Genomic DNA, 16,238 nt, shown 5'->3' with positions numbered 1-16,238 from the left:
CCTCTCTCTCTCTCCCTCCCCCTCCCTCCCTGGCGCTGGGCCCGCCAATGGGACCGCCTGCCGGTCTGCGGGGGCGGTGCTCGGGAAGAGCCGGGCCGGGCTCCGCCGCTGAATCACTCCGAGTGCGAGCGCGGCCGGCCGGCGGGAGAAAGACAAGCAGGCAGGCAGACGATGCTGGTCTCTTGGGGCGCTCCCCTGCTGGGGCTATGGGCCGTGCTGCTGGAGGCCGCCCGCGGAGAGCCCGTGCCCGGTAAGCGGGGATTCCGGCTGCTCCCGCGGGCACCGGCGGGGAAGCTGCACCGGTTGGATTTCTGCCTGTCCCGTGGAGCGACCCGGGGAAGGAGGCGGAGGGGAGCCCGCGGGTGGGGAGGAGATGGGGACGCCCGGGGGAGGAAGGAGCCGGCAAGGGGCGCCTCGCTGGGAATGAATGAAGCGGAGTCCGGAGCCGGTCGGGGCACCCTGGCGACCCCCGCGTGCAGTTGTGGGGAGGAGGCTTCGGGTGCACGGCCGGGGTGGGGGTCTGGGGTCTGGGCAGGTGCGACATTGCCCATCCCGTCGCCACTCAGAGCATCGGGCGCGCTGTCCTCAGCACGTGCGAAAGCGCCCGAGAAACTTTTGACTGGCCCAGGGAGTCCGCTTTCGGGGCGCGCAGAACGCCCGGCGGTCCTGGTGGGTCTGCCTTGCGGGGGCGTTGTGCCGGTCCTCCCGAGTGTAAAGTCTGGGGCGAGGGCAACCCACGGGGTTTCCTAGCGGTACTTTGGCCGCAGCTCCCGCGACGTTGCTCGGGCAGAAAGACCACCGGGGCAGGTGCATTGGGGGGGGGGCAGAAGAGAAGCCCCTGTGGAGGGAGGGTGGAGGCACCCCCCTGCGGGGCAGAAGGAGGCGAGAAAGGCGGGCGACTCGGTCGGGATTCCTTCGCAAAGCAGGAGCAGGAGGGACCCGAGCCTTTCCGGAAACAAAGGCAGTCTGCACATGCCCAGAGGACCGCTCGATTTCACACGCGCCAGCCCTGCAGTCGGGGCTTGATTGAAAGTGGCATTTTTGTGAAAGGAGAGCCGCGCCCTGCCTTCTCCCGCTGGCTTTGGGACGGGACGGGGCGGCATCCTGTCCTCCCCCTTTCCCATAAGTACCAACAATGGGGACGGATTGCAAAGTATCAGGAGACCCGGGGAGCGGGGGGGGGGGGAGCATCCTGACGTCGGCGTCATGCGACCCACGGGATGAGTCACCTCCCTGCTGCCCCCCCCCCTTTCTCCACTCCGGTTTCTGGGCCCGCTGCCCGCCCGCCTTCCTCCGGCCCTGTTGGATTGCCCGGGGGCATATTTGCTGAATGAAGTCACTGGGAGCTGGAGAGACCTGAGAAGGGGGCGGGGGTGTTATGGGTCCCCAACCCCTCCCCATCTGATGCCCCCTCCCCCAGCTTGACCCACAACCCTCAACCTCCTGCCCTGGTCCAGGTCGTGTTTCGGGGGTGAAATCCAACACGCCCCCACCCCACTGACGTTACCCCTCTGAAAATAGCCCCATGTGTCATGGGGTGGGGTCTGGGGGGGGGGAGCTGCCTGGGTAACATGCAAGGGGGGAGGGGCGTCTCTGGGGGAGGGGGGTGGGTTCCTCTGCCTCTCTGGTTTGCGTTCAGCTGTTAATACGCTGCTGCTTCGTGTTTCGGCTTGCTCCTGGCTCATTCATTCCCTCCTTCCCTTTGATCACTCCTGCCCCCTTTCTTCTAGGCCCAAGTTTAATTTTACGACCCCATCCCCCGAGCCAGGGCTGCTCCGAAATCAAAGCAGCGTGCGCCTTGGCTGCGGGCTTGGCTTGCAAGGGAAGGTGCTTGCGAGGCCCCCCCCCACCCCGAAACGCTCACTTAAAAGAGCTTATGATGCTGTTGGCTCCGTGGCGGCTGGTGCTGGCAGGCCAAGTGCTGTGTGTGTGAATGCTGTCTTTTTCCCCTTCTCGCTCCCCCTTTCTCCCCCTGGCCCCATTAGCTACCACGTGTCCCAGAGGCCTTTCTTGGAGTCCAGACCTGGAGAAGTGCATGGATTGTGTCGTGTGCCAAACCCAGAACAAGAATGACTTCTGCTCCACATGTGAGTATCCTGTGTGCAAAGTGCCAACAAGGGGTTTCCGGGGGCAGACGCAATTCCTGCCACCTCTGTGGGCAACCCTGGAATTCGAGGCAGAGCTGGTTCACCAGACCTACACTGAGGCCAGGAAATAACATGGAGCTTGGCCTCCCTGCGAGACCCCACCGAAATCCTGCATACTACCTAAATACAATAGATTCAAGTAGGTCTGAAGTGTTGGTCTGAAGTAGCACAAAAAAAAAATCAGAGTCCAGTAGCAACTTTAAGACCCAACAAAAGATTTATTCAAGGCGTGAGCTTTTGAGTGAATGCTGGGCTAGCCAAACGATGGCTCTCCAGAGGTCCGTGGACTACAACTCCTATGAGCCCCTGCCAGCATGCTGGCAGGGGCTCATGGGAGTTGTAGTCCACGGACCTCTGGAGAGCCACAATTGGACCACCCCTGTCATAGACGATGCAGGAAGAGGAGCGGTGATGCCGTTTTTCAATTTGCAAAGGGTGGGAGGAATCATTCCAGCCAAAAAGACAAGTCAAAGGGAGGCTGATGATCCCAAACATATAAAAAACACTTCCACAGATATATTTGTACACGTAGAAAATTGTTGATAAGGACACACACACCTCTTTCTACCCGTCTTCAACCGTTTTCAGAGCCGGAATGGTGCGTTCTTCCCCTGAGTCTGCTCACGCACAGTTCCGAGTTGGCAGCAGTTGGCCTGAAATTGGACCCGTTTCTCCAGGGCTGCCTGGCTGACTCCTGTGTGTTTCCCTCCCCGCTCTTGCAGGTGGGGATGCCCAGCCCCCTGATAGCTTCCACTGGTGGATTCTGGGAGTATCCGTGGGGACGGCCTTCGTTTTGCTGATCTCCATCATCGGAGGAATCGTAGCCTACACTCGTTGCCGGCGGCGAGAAAAGTTTACGAGTGAGTTGTTTGCGTTGCTCGCGGGTGAGAGAGCTCCGGTCCCCTCCCCTTGGCTCCCGCTTAATTTAAACCATTTCTTCGTTCCTTTTCAGCTCCTATCGAAGAGACGGGAGGCCATTCGGCTCAGGAATCGCTGATAGATTGAAAGTGAGAACCAACCCTTTACTCCTTTCCTTTCCCCCGGGGCCAGTGTAGAGGAGAGCTGCAGAGAGTTGGCTTCTTTCATGTCCCTCCCCCCCCCCCCCGAAAAAAGGCCATGTTTCTAGATCTCAAGAGTGGCCAGGAAAAGCCTCAGCACCTCTGTATGCTCCCTCCGTCCCAGCGCGCATACGTCATGTCAGATGGCAGCATTGGTCGCCAAGAAGTGATAGCCATAGGTGTGATGGTGGAAAGCTCTGTCATTGTTTATGCCGAACCCGGGCGTAGGGTTTTTCAAGGCGAGAGGCATACAGGGGCAGTTTGTCATTGCTTGCCTCTGCAGAGCAACCTCCTAGTATTAACCTTGGGTAACCCTACTTAGCATCTGACCTCCGAAGAGATTGGGCATATTTAAGAAGACAGGTCTGTCAATGGACACTCGCCACGGGTGACTCGGTGGAACCTCCATATTCGGAGGCAGTAAACCTCTGCATCCAGATGTCAGGAGTCAACAGCAGGGGAAGGCAGGGGAAGCCTCTAAGCCAGGCTTTCTCAACCAGAATTTCGTGAAACCCTGGGGTTTCTTGACAGGCCCGGAAGGGTTTCCCAAATGGGTGGGAGTTAGTTACTTTTAAAAAACATTTTTGAAATGTGTTAAATGTTTTATTGGGTGATATGACCATATATGGTCATGTCCAACCCCCCCCCCCCCCAAGTGGCCAGTGATGGGCCTGGAGAGGGGGAATGGGAGGATGTTGTTTTGGGTGTGTCCACAGCTCTGCTTCCCCACCGTATTCTGCACAATCAAACCTGAAGAATATTTAGAAGCCTGAAGAATATTTAGTGGGTTTCTCATTGGTGAAAAAGTTGTGCCACTAACCTCCTTAGCCTCTGACCCTATCTGGTCCCCTTTTGATTGACCCTCATTCTTTTCCCCTTATAGATCTTCTGGTCAGCAGCTGAGAAAAAACCTTGGATTACCTCTGACTTTTCCTGAAGACACTAGAAGTCTGTTTTTATTTTTCCCTCTGCCCTGGCTTTCTGGGGCATTCCACTTTTGCACACACAGTTTTTTCATGTGTCGAGGGGAGGGGGTCCTGCAGTCCTCTTTTCTGAAATACATTTCAGGGATAAGTAGTCCTAATCCCTTTTGTAAAGGTACATCCACTTCCTCCGTACAATTCTGCAGTATTAGGGGGAGTAGCAAAAGGGCTGTTTTCTAAACCCTCCAGGATTGAATTCCCCCATATTGGGGTGACAGTTGTGGGAGAACTTGCCTCTCCCAAATCCCTCCCATCTTCTCTCGGCTCACTTCCCTCTGAGGAGCGGAGCGGCTGAGGGTCACCATGAATGTGACTGGTAGGTCTATCTGTATATAGAGAGTAAATTGGGTGCTGAGTCTCTCTGGAAGAGGAGCACCACCCATATGCTTTTTGCGAGTTCCCCTGGTGCCTTGCTCGGCCTGTGGCTGGGCCATTCTGTGAACAGGCCATGTCGTCGTTGCTTAAGCCAACACTAAAACCTTTCCTATCTCTTCCTCTCCCTCCTCCCTGCTCACCTTTGGTGCTCCCGCAGAGAGATTGCTATTTATGTCGTCTGCTTTTAAGGGAAATTTAATTTTATGCTTGGGAATTGAAACAAGCCAGCAGACTTTAAAAAATAAATAAAACCCTTCATGACGTTTCCTGAAGCAAATTGTGTGGATTACAAACAAAAAATAAAGTTATTAAGAAAACAAAAGGTGCCTTCTTTTGGGAACGAGAAGCGTGGCGGTTCGGAGACCTGTTCACCAAGCCGGGTAGGAACAAAAGTAGTACGTAGTGTGATCAGAGCATTTATTTATTTATTTGGTGCATATGTTGTCACTGAATCCGAACAGCTGTTGTGTGAGTGGCAGAGTAGTGGTGTGGATTACAGAGAGAGCTGCTTGTTGCAAAATATGGGCCAAGGGGGGCGTGTCTTGCCCAGGGCCATCTAGCAGGGCCTCATAACCAAGGGTAAGAGACCTTCTCTAAGAATATTTTTTGTACCTGTTTTCTTTCTTTTCTTTAACTAATGTGTCTCCATGCTCTCTTTCCAAACTCTGGCCCAAGAAATACCCCTATCTAAGTTATGCCAAGTCTGTTTCACTTTCACCAAAGAGAGGGACGGCCTCCTGTGCTTTGGCTGATCTTTGGAGTGCCTCTTATTTTGCTTAAAAAACCAAGACAGCGTTTCATTTTATCCTTTGACCCTGCACCAGGCGTTCCAACCCTGCCTTGCAAGGTGGTGAGATCTTGGCCTGCTGAAAGCCATCTCCCCTGGTCTGGAAACATTCCCTCCAGCTCCAGACAAATGCAGCCTGGTTCTAGCCATTTTTACACAGAGGGAAGGAAAATGCTCTCTGCACATGCTCAAGAACTCCTCAGTTGTTTCACGGCTGAGCCTTGGCATTCAAGATGTGCCTTGAACACATGAGAAGGAAACTTTCATCAAGTGGAAATCCGCGTGGCTTTCCTGACACAGCCAGAGACGGAGGTGTCAAGGGACTTCCCAAAACTTGGGAGTGCAGCTGTCTGTGTGTCTTCCTCCCTCTTTTCTTCATGCCCAGAGGATAGCAGAGGGTACCTTGATGCACTTTCATCTCTTGAAGTGAAGCAGGTTTGAACCTGTCTGCTCCTTCAGTGGGAGATGAGCTGGAAACCCTGCCCAGGTAGCCTGAAGGGATGTTAAGGAGCTCTGGACAAAAGAGAATCGCGTCATTGATTTCCTGCTCGGCAGCTCATGAAACAAATTGGGTTCACCTTTTCAGGTGCTCTGGGGCTGCCTCTCGGTTTTGATAAAACAACACAAAAAAAGGAAGGTTCACAATAGAATACCGATAGATAGATAGATAGATAGATAGATAGATAGATAGATAGATAGATAGATAGATAGATAGATAGATAGATAGATAGATAGATAGATAGATAGATAGATAGATAGATAGATATGAATTCACCATAACTGTTTCTAGATCATTTCCATTTTCAATATCATCTTCAGTGGTTGAGTCCTCCACTGAAGAAGATATTGAAAATAGAGGCACTTCAGGAGGTGGGGAGCTCCCCCTCATTGGCAGCCTTCAAGCCGCGGCTGGACAGATCCTTCTGGATTATTGAGGCTGATCCTGCACTGAGCAGGGGGCTGGACTAGATGGCCTCTGATCCTATTATTGTAAAAGTCTGTAAACCCTACCCGGGGACGCAAGGCAGGGGGTTTCGTCGACTGATAAGATTAAAAACCCCTTTTGGGTCTTGATAAATGGAGGCAGAGCTTTTGTGAGCCATTGTTAATGTGAACATTTTAAAAGCACTTTGCGGATTTGTCTCCTCCTTGAAACATCCCCCAAAGGCGGCGAGCAAGAGCAAAAGAGAAATCCTTCCAATTTAAAACAGCGGGCCTGTGAAGCTATTTGTCAGGGCTGAACTTGCAATGCGGTGAAACAAATCTGTGGGTTAAAACTGGCAGTCATAAAAGAGCCTTGCATGGGCAATCCTATAAACTTTTGAAATGTGCCACTTTAGGGGCAGCATTCTCCCTCCTCTTGCGCTACGGGGAGGAATTGCCTTTTAGGGAGGTATCCCACCCCAAACCAGAAAGCTGCTTTCCCCCATTCCGGAGCGGCATCGTCCAAAGCCTGTTGACTTTAATGGGTTTAGAAGGGCGGCCTGTTTAGGACTGTGCTTGTAATCCAGTAACAAATTAATGGATCGCTCCCTGCACGTCTCGTCAGGTGGTGGGGCTCCTTATGAGTCATGATCTATCTATGAATGTGGTGCTAATTTCCCACTTGGGAACTGGATGGGAGGGAGGGCTTCTATTTCCCTCAGGGTTGGGGAAAACCTGGGGACTTTGTGGGGGGGAGGTGCGAGTGGGCAGGGCCTGGGGAGGGAAGGGACTTTAGTGGGGTATAATGTGATACAGTCCAATTTATGCTGCCCTTTTCTCCAGGGGGACCGATCTCTGTGGCCTGCAGCTATAATTCCAGGGGCTAGCCGGTTCCCACCTGGACACTGGCATCCCTCATTTCCCTAGGTTTACAAATGATGCGCGTTTCTCCTTTCCTTCGACTAGAGCCACATGTGAGACTGCTGTGCAGCTCCTCTTTGTGCCATTTGCATTTAGGCCGAAGGGGGAATCGCCGTATCTTGCAGTTCCTTAAAACAAGTTTCGCCCTGTTTATATTTTTACCCTCCTTTCTTTCCCCCTTTCGGTTCTCCTTCCCGATTTTAAGTCAAGGAGTGATGGAGAGGTCAGCTATCCTAAGCAACGAAAGCTTAGCTAAAGAGTGAAAACCACCTGCATACTTTCCCCCTTCCCCAAGCCTGCCACCTGTTCGTTTCTGCCTCTGTGACTCCCCCCTTCCCTGAGTTTTTTAAACTTCTGAAGCCCCCCCCCCTTCTCCCCTTTCCCGAGGCCTTTGGCTCCTTTTGTTGGGCTGCCTTCCTCCCCCACCGTTTCCTTCTCCCCGGCCTTTTATGTGACTCACTCTCCCTTTCTTGCGTCTGCCCTTCTGGCCTCGGCAGGCTGCACATTCCTGTCCCCTTAGTTCATACCAGCCTGTGTCTGACACCACCCCGGTGAGTCATCTCAGAGGTGGCAGCCGGCAGGAGAGCAAAGCCAGAGGTACCCCTGGGCAGGACGCTGTTGGGGAATGGGGCCCTGAAGCCACCACCGGTTCCAGAGATCAGCTCACAGGTGCTCGTAAAAACCCAATTCTGAGTCTGTCAAGAAAGGGAGGGATAAAACCTCAAATATATATTCAGTGGAAGAAACTGCTGGGCAACTTTCATCTGTGGCACCTGTCACGGGGGCATCTCGAGGAGGGCTTCCAAGGGCATCCTGAGCCACCCGCATTTCTTAGATGGGGCATTGGTTACGCCAGCTTCTGGATTACCCACATGGCTCTTTCATCAGGCAGGGTGAAAAGTACAGCTTGACTCCAGCCATGTGTTTGGCACAAGATTGCCTCCTCTTTCATCACGCTAAGGGCTACGCAAACAGCAAACAGCCACGCAAAATGTGACATGGTCAGCCACAGAGTTGAGGCTGCATAACTCAAACCTGTCGAACTGCTGGAGCTTTCCTCAAGGTTTCCTGGGAACTAAAGTTCTGTTGCGTAAGAGAGAATATTCTGCTTTGGCCAAGATTCTTTGGGCCAAGCTAAGGATGTCAGTCCCCCGAAGGGGCCTGGGGATACCCCAGTTTTACAGAGATCAGTTCCCCAGAGGATGATGCTCCCATGAGTTCCCTCCTCGCCACAAATCCTGCCCATTCCTGGCTCTGCCCCTAAAATGTTCAGGAATTTCCCAACCCAGAAGTAGCCAAAGTTGGGACAGACATGAAAAGTGAGGTTTGCAGACATGTCCCAGAAGCATAACTCTATTGCCCGTGTCCTGGGAATGTCCTGGCAAATTCCTTCTGTGGGTGGAAGTAGGAATAGATTTCTCCAGTGCTCCTCCCCCACTCCCAATAATGTTACACCACTGGACTGATGCCACAAAAATAGACCAGTTGTACTTCCTTCCCTGTATCTCTTCCACACACATTCATAAAGCACTTCGGAACTGGATTTTACTGTGTGAAATGGCAAAATCCACTTGCAAACGGTAGCCAAAGTGGATTGAAACTGGATTGAAACGGGGTGCGTCTACACATGCTAAATGTATCTATGTATTTAGTTTATTATTGGATTTACATTCCGCCCTGTCTTCGGAAGCTCAGGCGGGATTACGCGTTTTGTATTATACAAATCCGTATTAAGCTCATAAAACCGACCACAGTTTTAAAAGAATGTTGGAAACTATTAAAAACTAGACATTACTCCACTTTTCACTACCAGAGGGAGTCTCAAAGCGGCTTACAATTGCTTTCCCTTCATCTTTGCCTGTGAGGCTGGTGGGCTGAGAGAGCTCTGACAGGGCTGCTGTGTGAGAACAGCTCTAACAGGACTGTGACTAGCCCAAGGTCACGCAGCAGGCTGCATGGAGAGGAGCGGGGAATCAAGCCCGGCTCGCCAGATTAGAAGCCGTCGGTCTTAACCACAATGCCAAGCTACTACTACATAACACACATAACATGTGTGGACATTGTATCTGAAGAGATACACATGCACATGAAAGCTCATACCCTGAATAAAACTTTGTTGGTCTTAAAGGCGCCACTGGGCTCAAAATCTGTTACACATAAAATGTGTTATGGAGTAGAATCTGACTTTTTGTAGCAGTTAAAGCCCGTGGACACGGATACTAAAAGTTACTTAAAGCCACTGGCAGCCTTACTAAAACTACTCACAGGCCTACACAGGGAAAGGCTTGAGCGTGCGGGGATAACCTTGTTTGACAAAAAGGTTTCCATCTGGTCACCTGGAAACAATTTTGCCTTGCTCCAGGCAAGCAGGTTACTTCCAGGCCTTTGTTCAGAGACACCGACAAGCAGTTCAGGTTTCCTGTTCTCACACGGCGGGCCACACAGACAGAGCGGATCTGGCTGCCGAAGGAGCAAATGTGGAAACCTTTAAAATCCAATTTTGGAAAAGAGAAAAAGAAACACAGGGCGAGGGAGCCTGCAAGGAGAAGATTAAAGAGACGGAAACCAGGAGATGAGAAAGCCCAGACGGAGCAGCTCATGGGGAAGGAATGTGTGGGGAGCGACGGACAGTGGAAGCAACCCAGCCGGAACCAGTGAATGAATCACAGGCGAGAGAGGAGGAGAGACGGAGAAGGAGGCAGAGAGGGAACCCCGGCTCTGGGCCTGCTTGCCTGCCTGCCCTCCCGGAGCCCACCCGGCGTCTTCTCCAGATAGTGACCCCCCTCCGCCCCAATCTCAACTGCCAAGAAGAGCCCTCTTCTTCAGGGGAAGGGCTGAGAAATCCCTGCCTGTTCCTCCCCCGTGCCACTTGCTAGTCAAAAGAATTAATTTCAGACATTCCAGGGGCTGGGAGCCAAGGGGAGGGGGGGGGGGAAGGAATTATCTGAAAGGAACTGAGGATTGTTTGAACGGGGACTGAGTCAGACAGGAAGAAAAGGGGGCGGAGGACAAACCAGTTCTGGACTGGGAAGAGCCTGCCAACTTTTATTTTGTGCCCCTTCCGGTTTTGAAAGGCAGGCAGGGATTCAACTGGTGAAGCTTCCCCACAGGCAGGCAGGGATTCAACCGGTGAAGCTTCCCCACAGGCAGGCGGGGATTCAACCTGTGAAGCTTCCCCACAGGCAGGTGGAGATTCAACCGGTGAAGCTTCCCCACATACACACTGCATAAGGAGGTGGGAGTGCCTGTTTGGTCATGAATGCAGTGCTCTCAGCTTTGGCAAGCCCCTCCCGGCCTCCCACCAGCCACGTCGTGGCCTCCTGATCAAGGGCTGTAGCACTGAGATGCACGTGAAGCATTGTATGCCTTTAGGGAGAAGCGGGCTGTCAAATGTTATTGCACTGTGATTCTCTTCTTCTCTTTGGCAGCTCCAAAAGCCATTGGGGATGTTCCTGATTTTCTTCCTGGGTGATCTCCTGCGGGAGGAGATGCAAGCGTTACCAAAGACCCCAGCATCCTTGCCCTGGATTCACCGCACCGAACACTTCTGCCAAGGGTTGTGTTTGTAATGGTGGTTGGCTTGACAAAAACTTAACAAAGGAACCTTGCCAACAGTAATGGTCACATTGTGAATGAATGAATGAATGAATGAATGAATGAATGAATGAATGAATGAATGAATGTCCAGTCCCTCCCTGGAAGTTAGCAACCCTACCGTATAGATATGCAGCAATGAACTTTAGCTATTGAAGTGCCGTCGGCTACTAAAGGCAGCCCGTCTGGAAGGAAATGCGATACGAATTTGCAGGAGGAACTGTAAAAAAAAAACAAAAAAAAAAACAGCACAAATTTGCCCAGATGAAGCCAAATGACAACAGGGTTCGCTTTAAACAGTTAACGCCATCGGAGCTCAGAGGCAGCCCGGTTGCATGGCGTTTGCTGCCACCCAGTGGCAGTTCCGTGCCTCTGCAGAATTGACTGCCGCGGTGTTTTGGCCAGAGAGCGCTCTGTGTCATTATAATTAGGGAGTCAACCCCACCAATTAGAGAAGAAAGGAGGGGCCACAATGACCAGCGGTTCTTAACCACGACATTTCGCTGGCTCTCCCTTTAGCAAAGTATATAAACATTAGACAGTGACGCTTCCCTCCATCACTGTATCTTGGTGTGGGTGTGCGTGGGGATCCCTGCTTTTTCAAGTTGTTAAGTTCCCATTAAAGGCCAATGGGAAGATCTTGGGGGGGGGGGGCGGTGGCTCCGGCTTGCCCCACATAGAAGCCCCCCTCCCTCCTCCCCCCAGTCTTTCCCCTGTCCCTTTAGCAGCTGCCGGGTGTCAAGAAATGTGGCCCAAAAAGACAGCCTCTAGAAACTGGGGGCCGTGATACCAGACTGGGGTCCCACGTGAATAGTTCTCTTTTAGACTTGCAAGGACTGGCAGGAGATGCCCTGATTTTCACCCCCCTCCCGCCCTGGTTGAAAACACAAGAGTGAAACCCTTTGCCCATTTGGGTCTCACTTCTGGACCTGAATGCCCCTCTTTGAAGGTCGACCAGGAGCATGAAATAGGAGACCACAATAGAAGGACTGTGCGTTGGCCCTCTGGCCAAGGACAGGTAAGATGATAATCCTCCCCCCCCCCCAAGAAAAGTTACAGAGTCTGTTGCCAGACCAATCAGAGCCACTTTCTCAAAGGCAAGGGCCGTTTCCTCCTGAGTGACTGAAACCAGCTTTTTCGATAAGCAGAAACTCCTTCCCCTCCTTCCGAAAAGACAGACGCACCAGGGAAAGGCTTGGGTCGCCAAACGAAGGTAAGTTCTTTTTGGGGAGGTGCAGAAAGGCGCTGCCGTGACTCCAAAGGAAGACAACCTTGCATTTAAGATGAAACCCCCCCCCTCCCAAAAAAAGGTATACACAAAAATGGGCTTTACTATCGAACGTAACTATAACCCGTCTGCGGATTTTGGACGACGACATTTTTGTGGCATCCCTGCAGAAGCAGCCTAGTCTTGCGTTTAAGTAAATCCCGTAAACTTGGGTTCACAAAAGGCGGAAATCCCAGGATTAAAAAGTGCAAATGGTACAGCTCTCAAGATTGCTCAGAGGCAAAATGGGGGGAAGCAATGAGGGAAGCAAGGCCGTTCTTAAAGGAATCTCACTTTTGCTTTGAGAAGGTGTTGAAGAGGCCTCTGGGTCTTTTGGGGATCCTTTACCTTTGTCTTTAGACTGCAGCTCTTATGCCGGCACCTTAAAGCTGACTGACATCGTCAACATTTCCACGAGTTATTTAAAACCACAGGCATTCTTTATTCCAATAGCCCAGGGTGCTGTTTTTAGAAGTACGTCTTACTTTGAACCTTTAAAAATCACCCGGTTCTTTTAGGCATGGTTTTTGAGAAGGAAAATGGCCCCTTCGTTCCACAGCCTCTCCCAGACTGGATTTGGCCTTTTGTGAGAGGAAAGGAGGTGTGCTTCTTGCTCTTGTTCCTTGCCTGCAAAGACTTCTGGTTTCCCGATTGGCTGCCAGGTCTGAGTCCGGAGATGCCAGCGTAGTGGTTAAGAGTAGTGGACGCTAATCTGGAGAACCAGGTTTGATTCCCCACCCCTCCACATGCAGCCAGCTGGGTGACTGTGGGCCAGTCACAGGTCTCTTAGGGGTGTTTTCATAGAGCAGTTCTCTCAGAGCTCTCTCAGCCTCACCTACCTCACAGGGAGTCTGTTGTGGGGAGAGGAAGGGAAAGGTGTTTATATGCTACTTTGGGACTCCTTCGGGTAGGGAAATGCATGGTATTAAAAAAAAACAGCTCTTTTGCTGCTTTGTTCTCGGGATAATGGGGAACTGCCCCCTGCCCCTTGACTGTTTTCTCCAGAGCTGCCAGGTTTCACCCTCCAAGATGGTGACATTGCTTCTCCTGTCGGTTCTCTGTGTGGGGGCATCGGATGGTTCAGGTAAGAAGGAGAGAAGAGGTGGCAGCCCCCAAACACACAAACTGGCGTTTAATGAGTCTGACTATTGGTCGGCGTAGCCCGGCACAGCCAACTGGTAAGGCGCTTTCAAAGTCTTGGGCAGGGTTTCCTGCCACCTGCTATCCCAGGGGAATGGGCCGTCTAAAAACATGGTGCTCTTCAAGCAGTGGCTGGACAAGCACTGGTCAGGGATGCTTTAGGGCAGCTGGAGCAGGAGGTTGGATGAGATGACAGATAACATAAAGGGAAACAGAAGCGGCTGAGAACCACAAAAGCTGGGGATAAACCCATATGCAGAAACATAAAAACACTTTATTCTCAGAGTTTATAGTGTTTTTAAAGGATATCTTATCTCTTGGGCACACACAGCGTCTCAGCATGCGTGCCACTAATGCCCACAAATTCAGACCCAGCGCCTTTCAATCACCTGGATCTTCCTCAGGGGTCCATTTACAGATACACAGAGTTGTACAGAATTTCACTCCCCAATTTTCAACAGGGAGGTAAATGCTTCTTTAGTCTGTTCTTAGCTGGCTCTGGCCCTGAAATATATCCCTGTTGGTTGTTTTGCGCCAGGCGGAGTTCTCAGCCAGCAAATATTTCTGTGTCTCCCCTGGAAAACCTGCTGTGTGTTACTCTGCCAAAAAAAAAAAAAAAAGTCCTGGGGATTTTTCTCTGCAAAAATGTCCAGAGGGGGAACAGAAATATTTGCTGGCAGGGGCTCATGGGAACTGTAGTCCATGGGAGAGCCACAGTGTGGCCATCCAAGCGTTATACGCTGCTGCAGTCCTGCCTATCCCACAAACCCTGTCCTCCCCAAATCTTCAGGACGTCCCCAAACTGGAGTTGGCAACCATATGGGAGGAGGGCTCCTTTGAAGGCAGCGCATGCATTATAAAGTGCCTTCCCGGCAGGGTTTGATTCACCCTGTCGTTCGCTCCCGGGCACCTGATCACTTAATTACCGTTTATTAAGGTGTTTTTTTTTAAAATCCAAGTGAGTTTAGCCTTTTGCTGTTCAGCTTTGATGTTGGTAGGAGGTATTCCCCCTCCCCTCCGAATCCCTTTAGGCAGTGCCCCACAGAATTTCTGGCTGTGGGCCCGAGAGAAAAAGATGTCTGGGAGGCAGCCTTGCCAAGGAGTAATCCTGGCACCGCAAAGCAACTTTTAAAAATTAATATGCATACGGCTAGACCCAGGGAACCCAAACAGGTGAGGGACATGTTGGAGACAGGAGGGAGGGTAGAGCTACTGATGACTGAATAACCTGTGATCTTCCCTTGGTGCATCCAGCTCTGGCCGGGGCCTCCTCCCCTTACTCCGGAGAATTCGGAGGGGACACCGGGAGCCATTTTGACCAATCGGAACATGAGCTGGAGGGTCCCATTACAGGCCTGAGGATAAGGGCGAACGAGAGATATATTGTCAGGTAAGTGGTAGCCTCCGGAATCCATTCGACCCCATTGGACTGAGCCATTTACAGAAATATGCCATGTTTTCCCAAATGCTCCATACAAAGATCAAGAGGCAGATTTTTCAACCCAGTTGTTATGACGTTTAAATGGAGGAGAGAAAAATAGCAGATGATCTACATTGGGAAAAACATACATAAATAAATAGCCCAGAGTTTACCAAACACATAAAATACTGTGAAGACCCCTCAATGGTACCATGGAGTGGGGTTTTTTCAAAACGGTGGCTTGGGAGGGTCTTTTCAGCCCGTGAAAGGTTTTTTAAAAATTCGATTCTTATTTGGGCAGGTTGACCCACCTCCTCCCAAAATAGCCAACGATGGGCCTGGAGGAGCCAATGATGGGAAGGGGGGTGGCCTTGACCATTTAAACCAGGGGTAGTCAAACTGCAGCCCTCCAGATGTCCATGGACTACAATTCCCAGGAGCCCCTGCCAGCGAACGCTGGCAGGGGCTCCTGGGAATTGTAGTCCATGGACATCTGGAGGGCCGAAGTTTGACTACCCCTAATTTAAACCTTCGATACCTGAGGCTCGTCTCACTTCTGGGAGAGGGGATGTGCCAGGGAGGCATGGCCAGCTGACCTCACTTCCTGCTACCTCGAAACCTGAACAATATTTCAGCCATGCCCCAAATCACACTGCCCTTCCCTCAACTCCCTTAGCATCCAGGTTCGCTACGGAGACTCCTGGTCTAACACCGAGGGGGGCACGGTGGGCAACCCGTCCAACGTCCAGCTCTTTCTCGGAGAGGGGATCGTCCAGGTCTTGGGCCGTTTCGGAAGCCACGTGGAGTATCTCGCCCTGCGCACCAACCAAGGCCGCATCTTTGCCTTTGGACCCAGCTTTGGCCCAGGGACGTTCTTTACCTCCGAGCCTTCCTTTCCGAACATGGTCCTCCGCTCCGTCAGCGGCCGTTCGGGGTCTTCGGTCGACGCCATTGGCTTCCACTGGGATACGGAACAATGATTCACAAGGGCGTAACCTTCCCTCTCCGTGTCCCGCCCCGCCCCACCCTGGATAACCACCCAAACCTGTTTGCTAGAATATCATCGGTGTGCCTTCAACCAAATAAAAATAATACAAATCAATAAAGTAACCCAACTTAAACCATGGCTGGTCCTTACTGTCTTTGTTGTCGTGGTATAGGGGAGAAGACAAATCTAGGGGGTGAAGGGAAGAGGAACTGGAGCTACACTGATGAGCATAACCATCCGTTCACCCAGCTCAGTAATGGTCCCAACAGCATTTTTGGGAACTCTGAGCAAAGATTGTGGGCACCACAACAAACTGACTGCCACAGGGAGTGGGGCTAATCACAAAATGAGTGCCATGTGAGCTTCGGCCTGCAAGGAGGTCTCATCTGGTGGGAAAGGGTGCTCGTCCCATCCGCTGCGGGCAGCTGATCTCTAACAAAGAACTAAAGCAGGGGTGGCCAAACTGTGACAGGGGCTCATGGGAATTGTAGTCCCTGGACATCTGGAGAGCCACAGTTTGGCCACCCCTGAACTAAAGGGACAGGGGGAGCAGGAGCTCGGGGAAGGGTTTCCCACCCTGGCAATTAGCCAGGAAGTGGGGCTGGGCCTCCGATAGCATTCAGGATGCTGAAGG

At 51.9% G+C, this 16,238-nt stretch overlaps 2 protein-coding genes across 5 annotated transcripts; both read left to right on the top strand.

The window, feature by feature from the left end:
• Positions 1-86: 86 nt before the first annotated feature.
• Positions 87-4,875, top strand: TNFRSF12A (TNF receptor superfamily member 12A). The gene is made up of 5 exons (XM_077314780.1): positions 87-250; positions 1,986-2,087; positions 2,870-3,007; positions 3,100-3,154; positions 4,089-4,875. Exons 1-4 carry the CDS (start codon positions 172-174, stop codon positions 3,150-3,152), a joined length of 372 nt encoding a protein of 123 aa, XP_077170895.1. The 5' UTR covers positions 87-171; the 3' UTR covers positions 3,153-3,154; positions 4,089-4,875.
• Positions 4,876-11,316: 6,441 nt separating this feature from the next.
• Positions 11,317-15,742, top strand: LOC143826123 (zymogen granule membrane protein 16-like). Of its 4 annotated transcripts, XM_077314768.1 has the most exons (6): positions 11,317-11,807; positions 11,887-12,002; positions 12,616-12,780; positions 13,062-13,140; positions 14,451-14,586; positions 15,293-15,742. In XM_077314768.1, exons 4-6 carry the CDS (start codon positions 13,086-13,088, stop codon positions 15,594-15,596), a joined length of 495 nt encoding a protein of 164 aa, XP_077170883.1. In that variant the 5' UTR covers positions 11,317-11,807; positions 11,887-12,002; positions 12,616-12,780; positions 13,062-13,085; the 3' UTR covers positions 15,597-15,742. The 4 variants fall into 4 exon arrangements, with proteins under 4 accessions (XP_077170883.1, XP_077170884.1, XP_077170882.1 ...); XM_077314767.1 differs by lacking the exon at positions 12,616-12,780 and having other exon boundaries at positions 11,320-11,807; positions 11,938-12,002; XM_077314766.1 differs by lacking the exon at positions 12,616-12,780 and having other exon boundaries at positions 11,320-11,807.
• The last annotated feature ends 496 nt before the right edge of the window (positions 15,743-16,238 follow it).

Source organism: Paroedura picta, chromosome 16 (genome assembly GCF_049243985.1).
Source record: "Paroedura picta isolate Pp20150507F chromosome 16, Ppicta_v3.0, whole genome shotgun sequence".
In the NCBI taxonomy this organism is placed as follows: domain Eukaryota; kingdom Metazoa; phylum Chordata; class Lepidosauria; order Squamata; family Gekkonidae; genus Paroedura; species Paroedura picta.
Note: the sequence above shows the minus strand (reverse complement) of the source record. Positions and strands in the feature narration are given on the sequence as shown.

Bases quoted from the DNA above. Each gene is read 5' to 3' on its own strand.
- TNFRSF12A (XM_077314780.1), top strand. From the start codon at position 172: ATGCTGGTCTCTTGGGGCGCTCCCCTGCTGGGGCTATGGGCCGTGCTG. The intron at 251-1,985 runs GTAAGCGGGGAT...TGGCCCCATTAG, and splicing joins CCGCGGAGAGCCCGTGCCCG to CTACCACGTGTCCCAGAGGC. The intron at 2,088-2,869 runs GTGAGTATCCTG...CCGCTCTTGCAG, and splicing joins GAATGACTTCTGCTCCACAT to GTGGGGATGCCCAGCCCCCT.
- LOC143826123 (XM_077314769.1), top strand. From the start codon at position 13,086: ATGGTGACATTGCTTCTCCTGTCGGTTCTCTGTGTGGGGGCATCGGAT. The intron at 13,141-14,450 runs GTAAGAAGGAGA...TGGTGCATCCAG, and splicing joins GGGGGCATCGGATGGTTCAG to CTCTGGCCGGGGCCTCCTCC. The intron at 14,587-15,292 runs GTAAGTGGTAGC...CAACTCCCTTAG, and splicing joins AACGAGAGATATATTGTCAG to CATCCAGGTTCGCTACGGAG.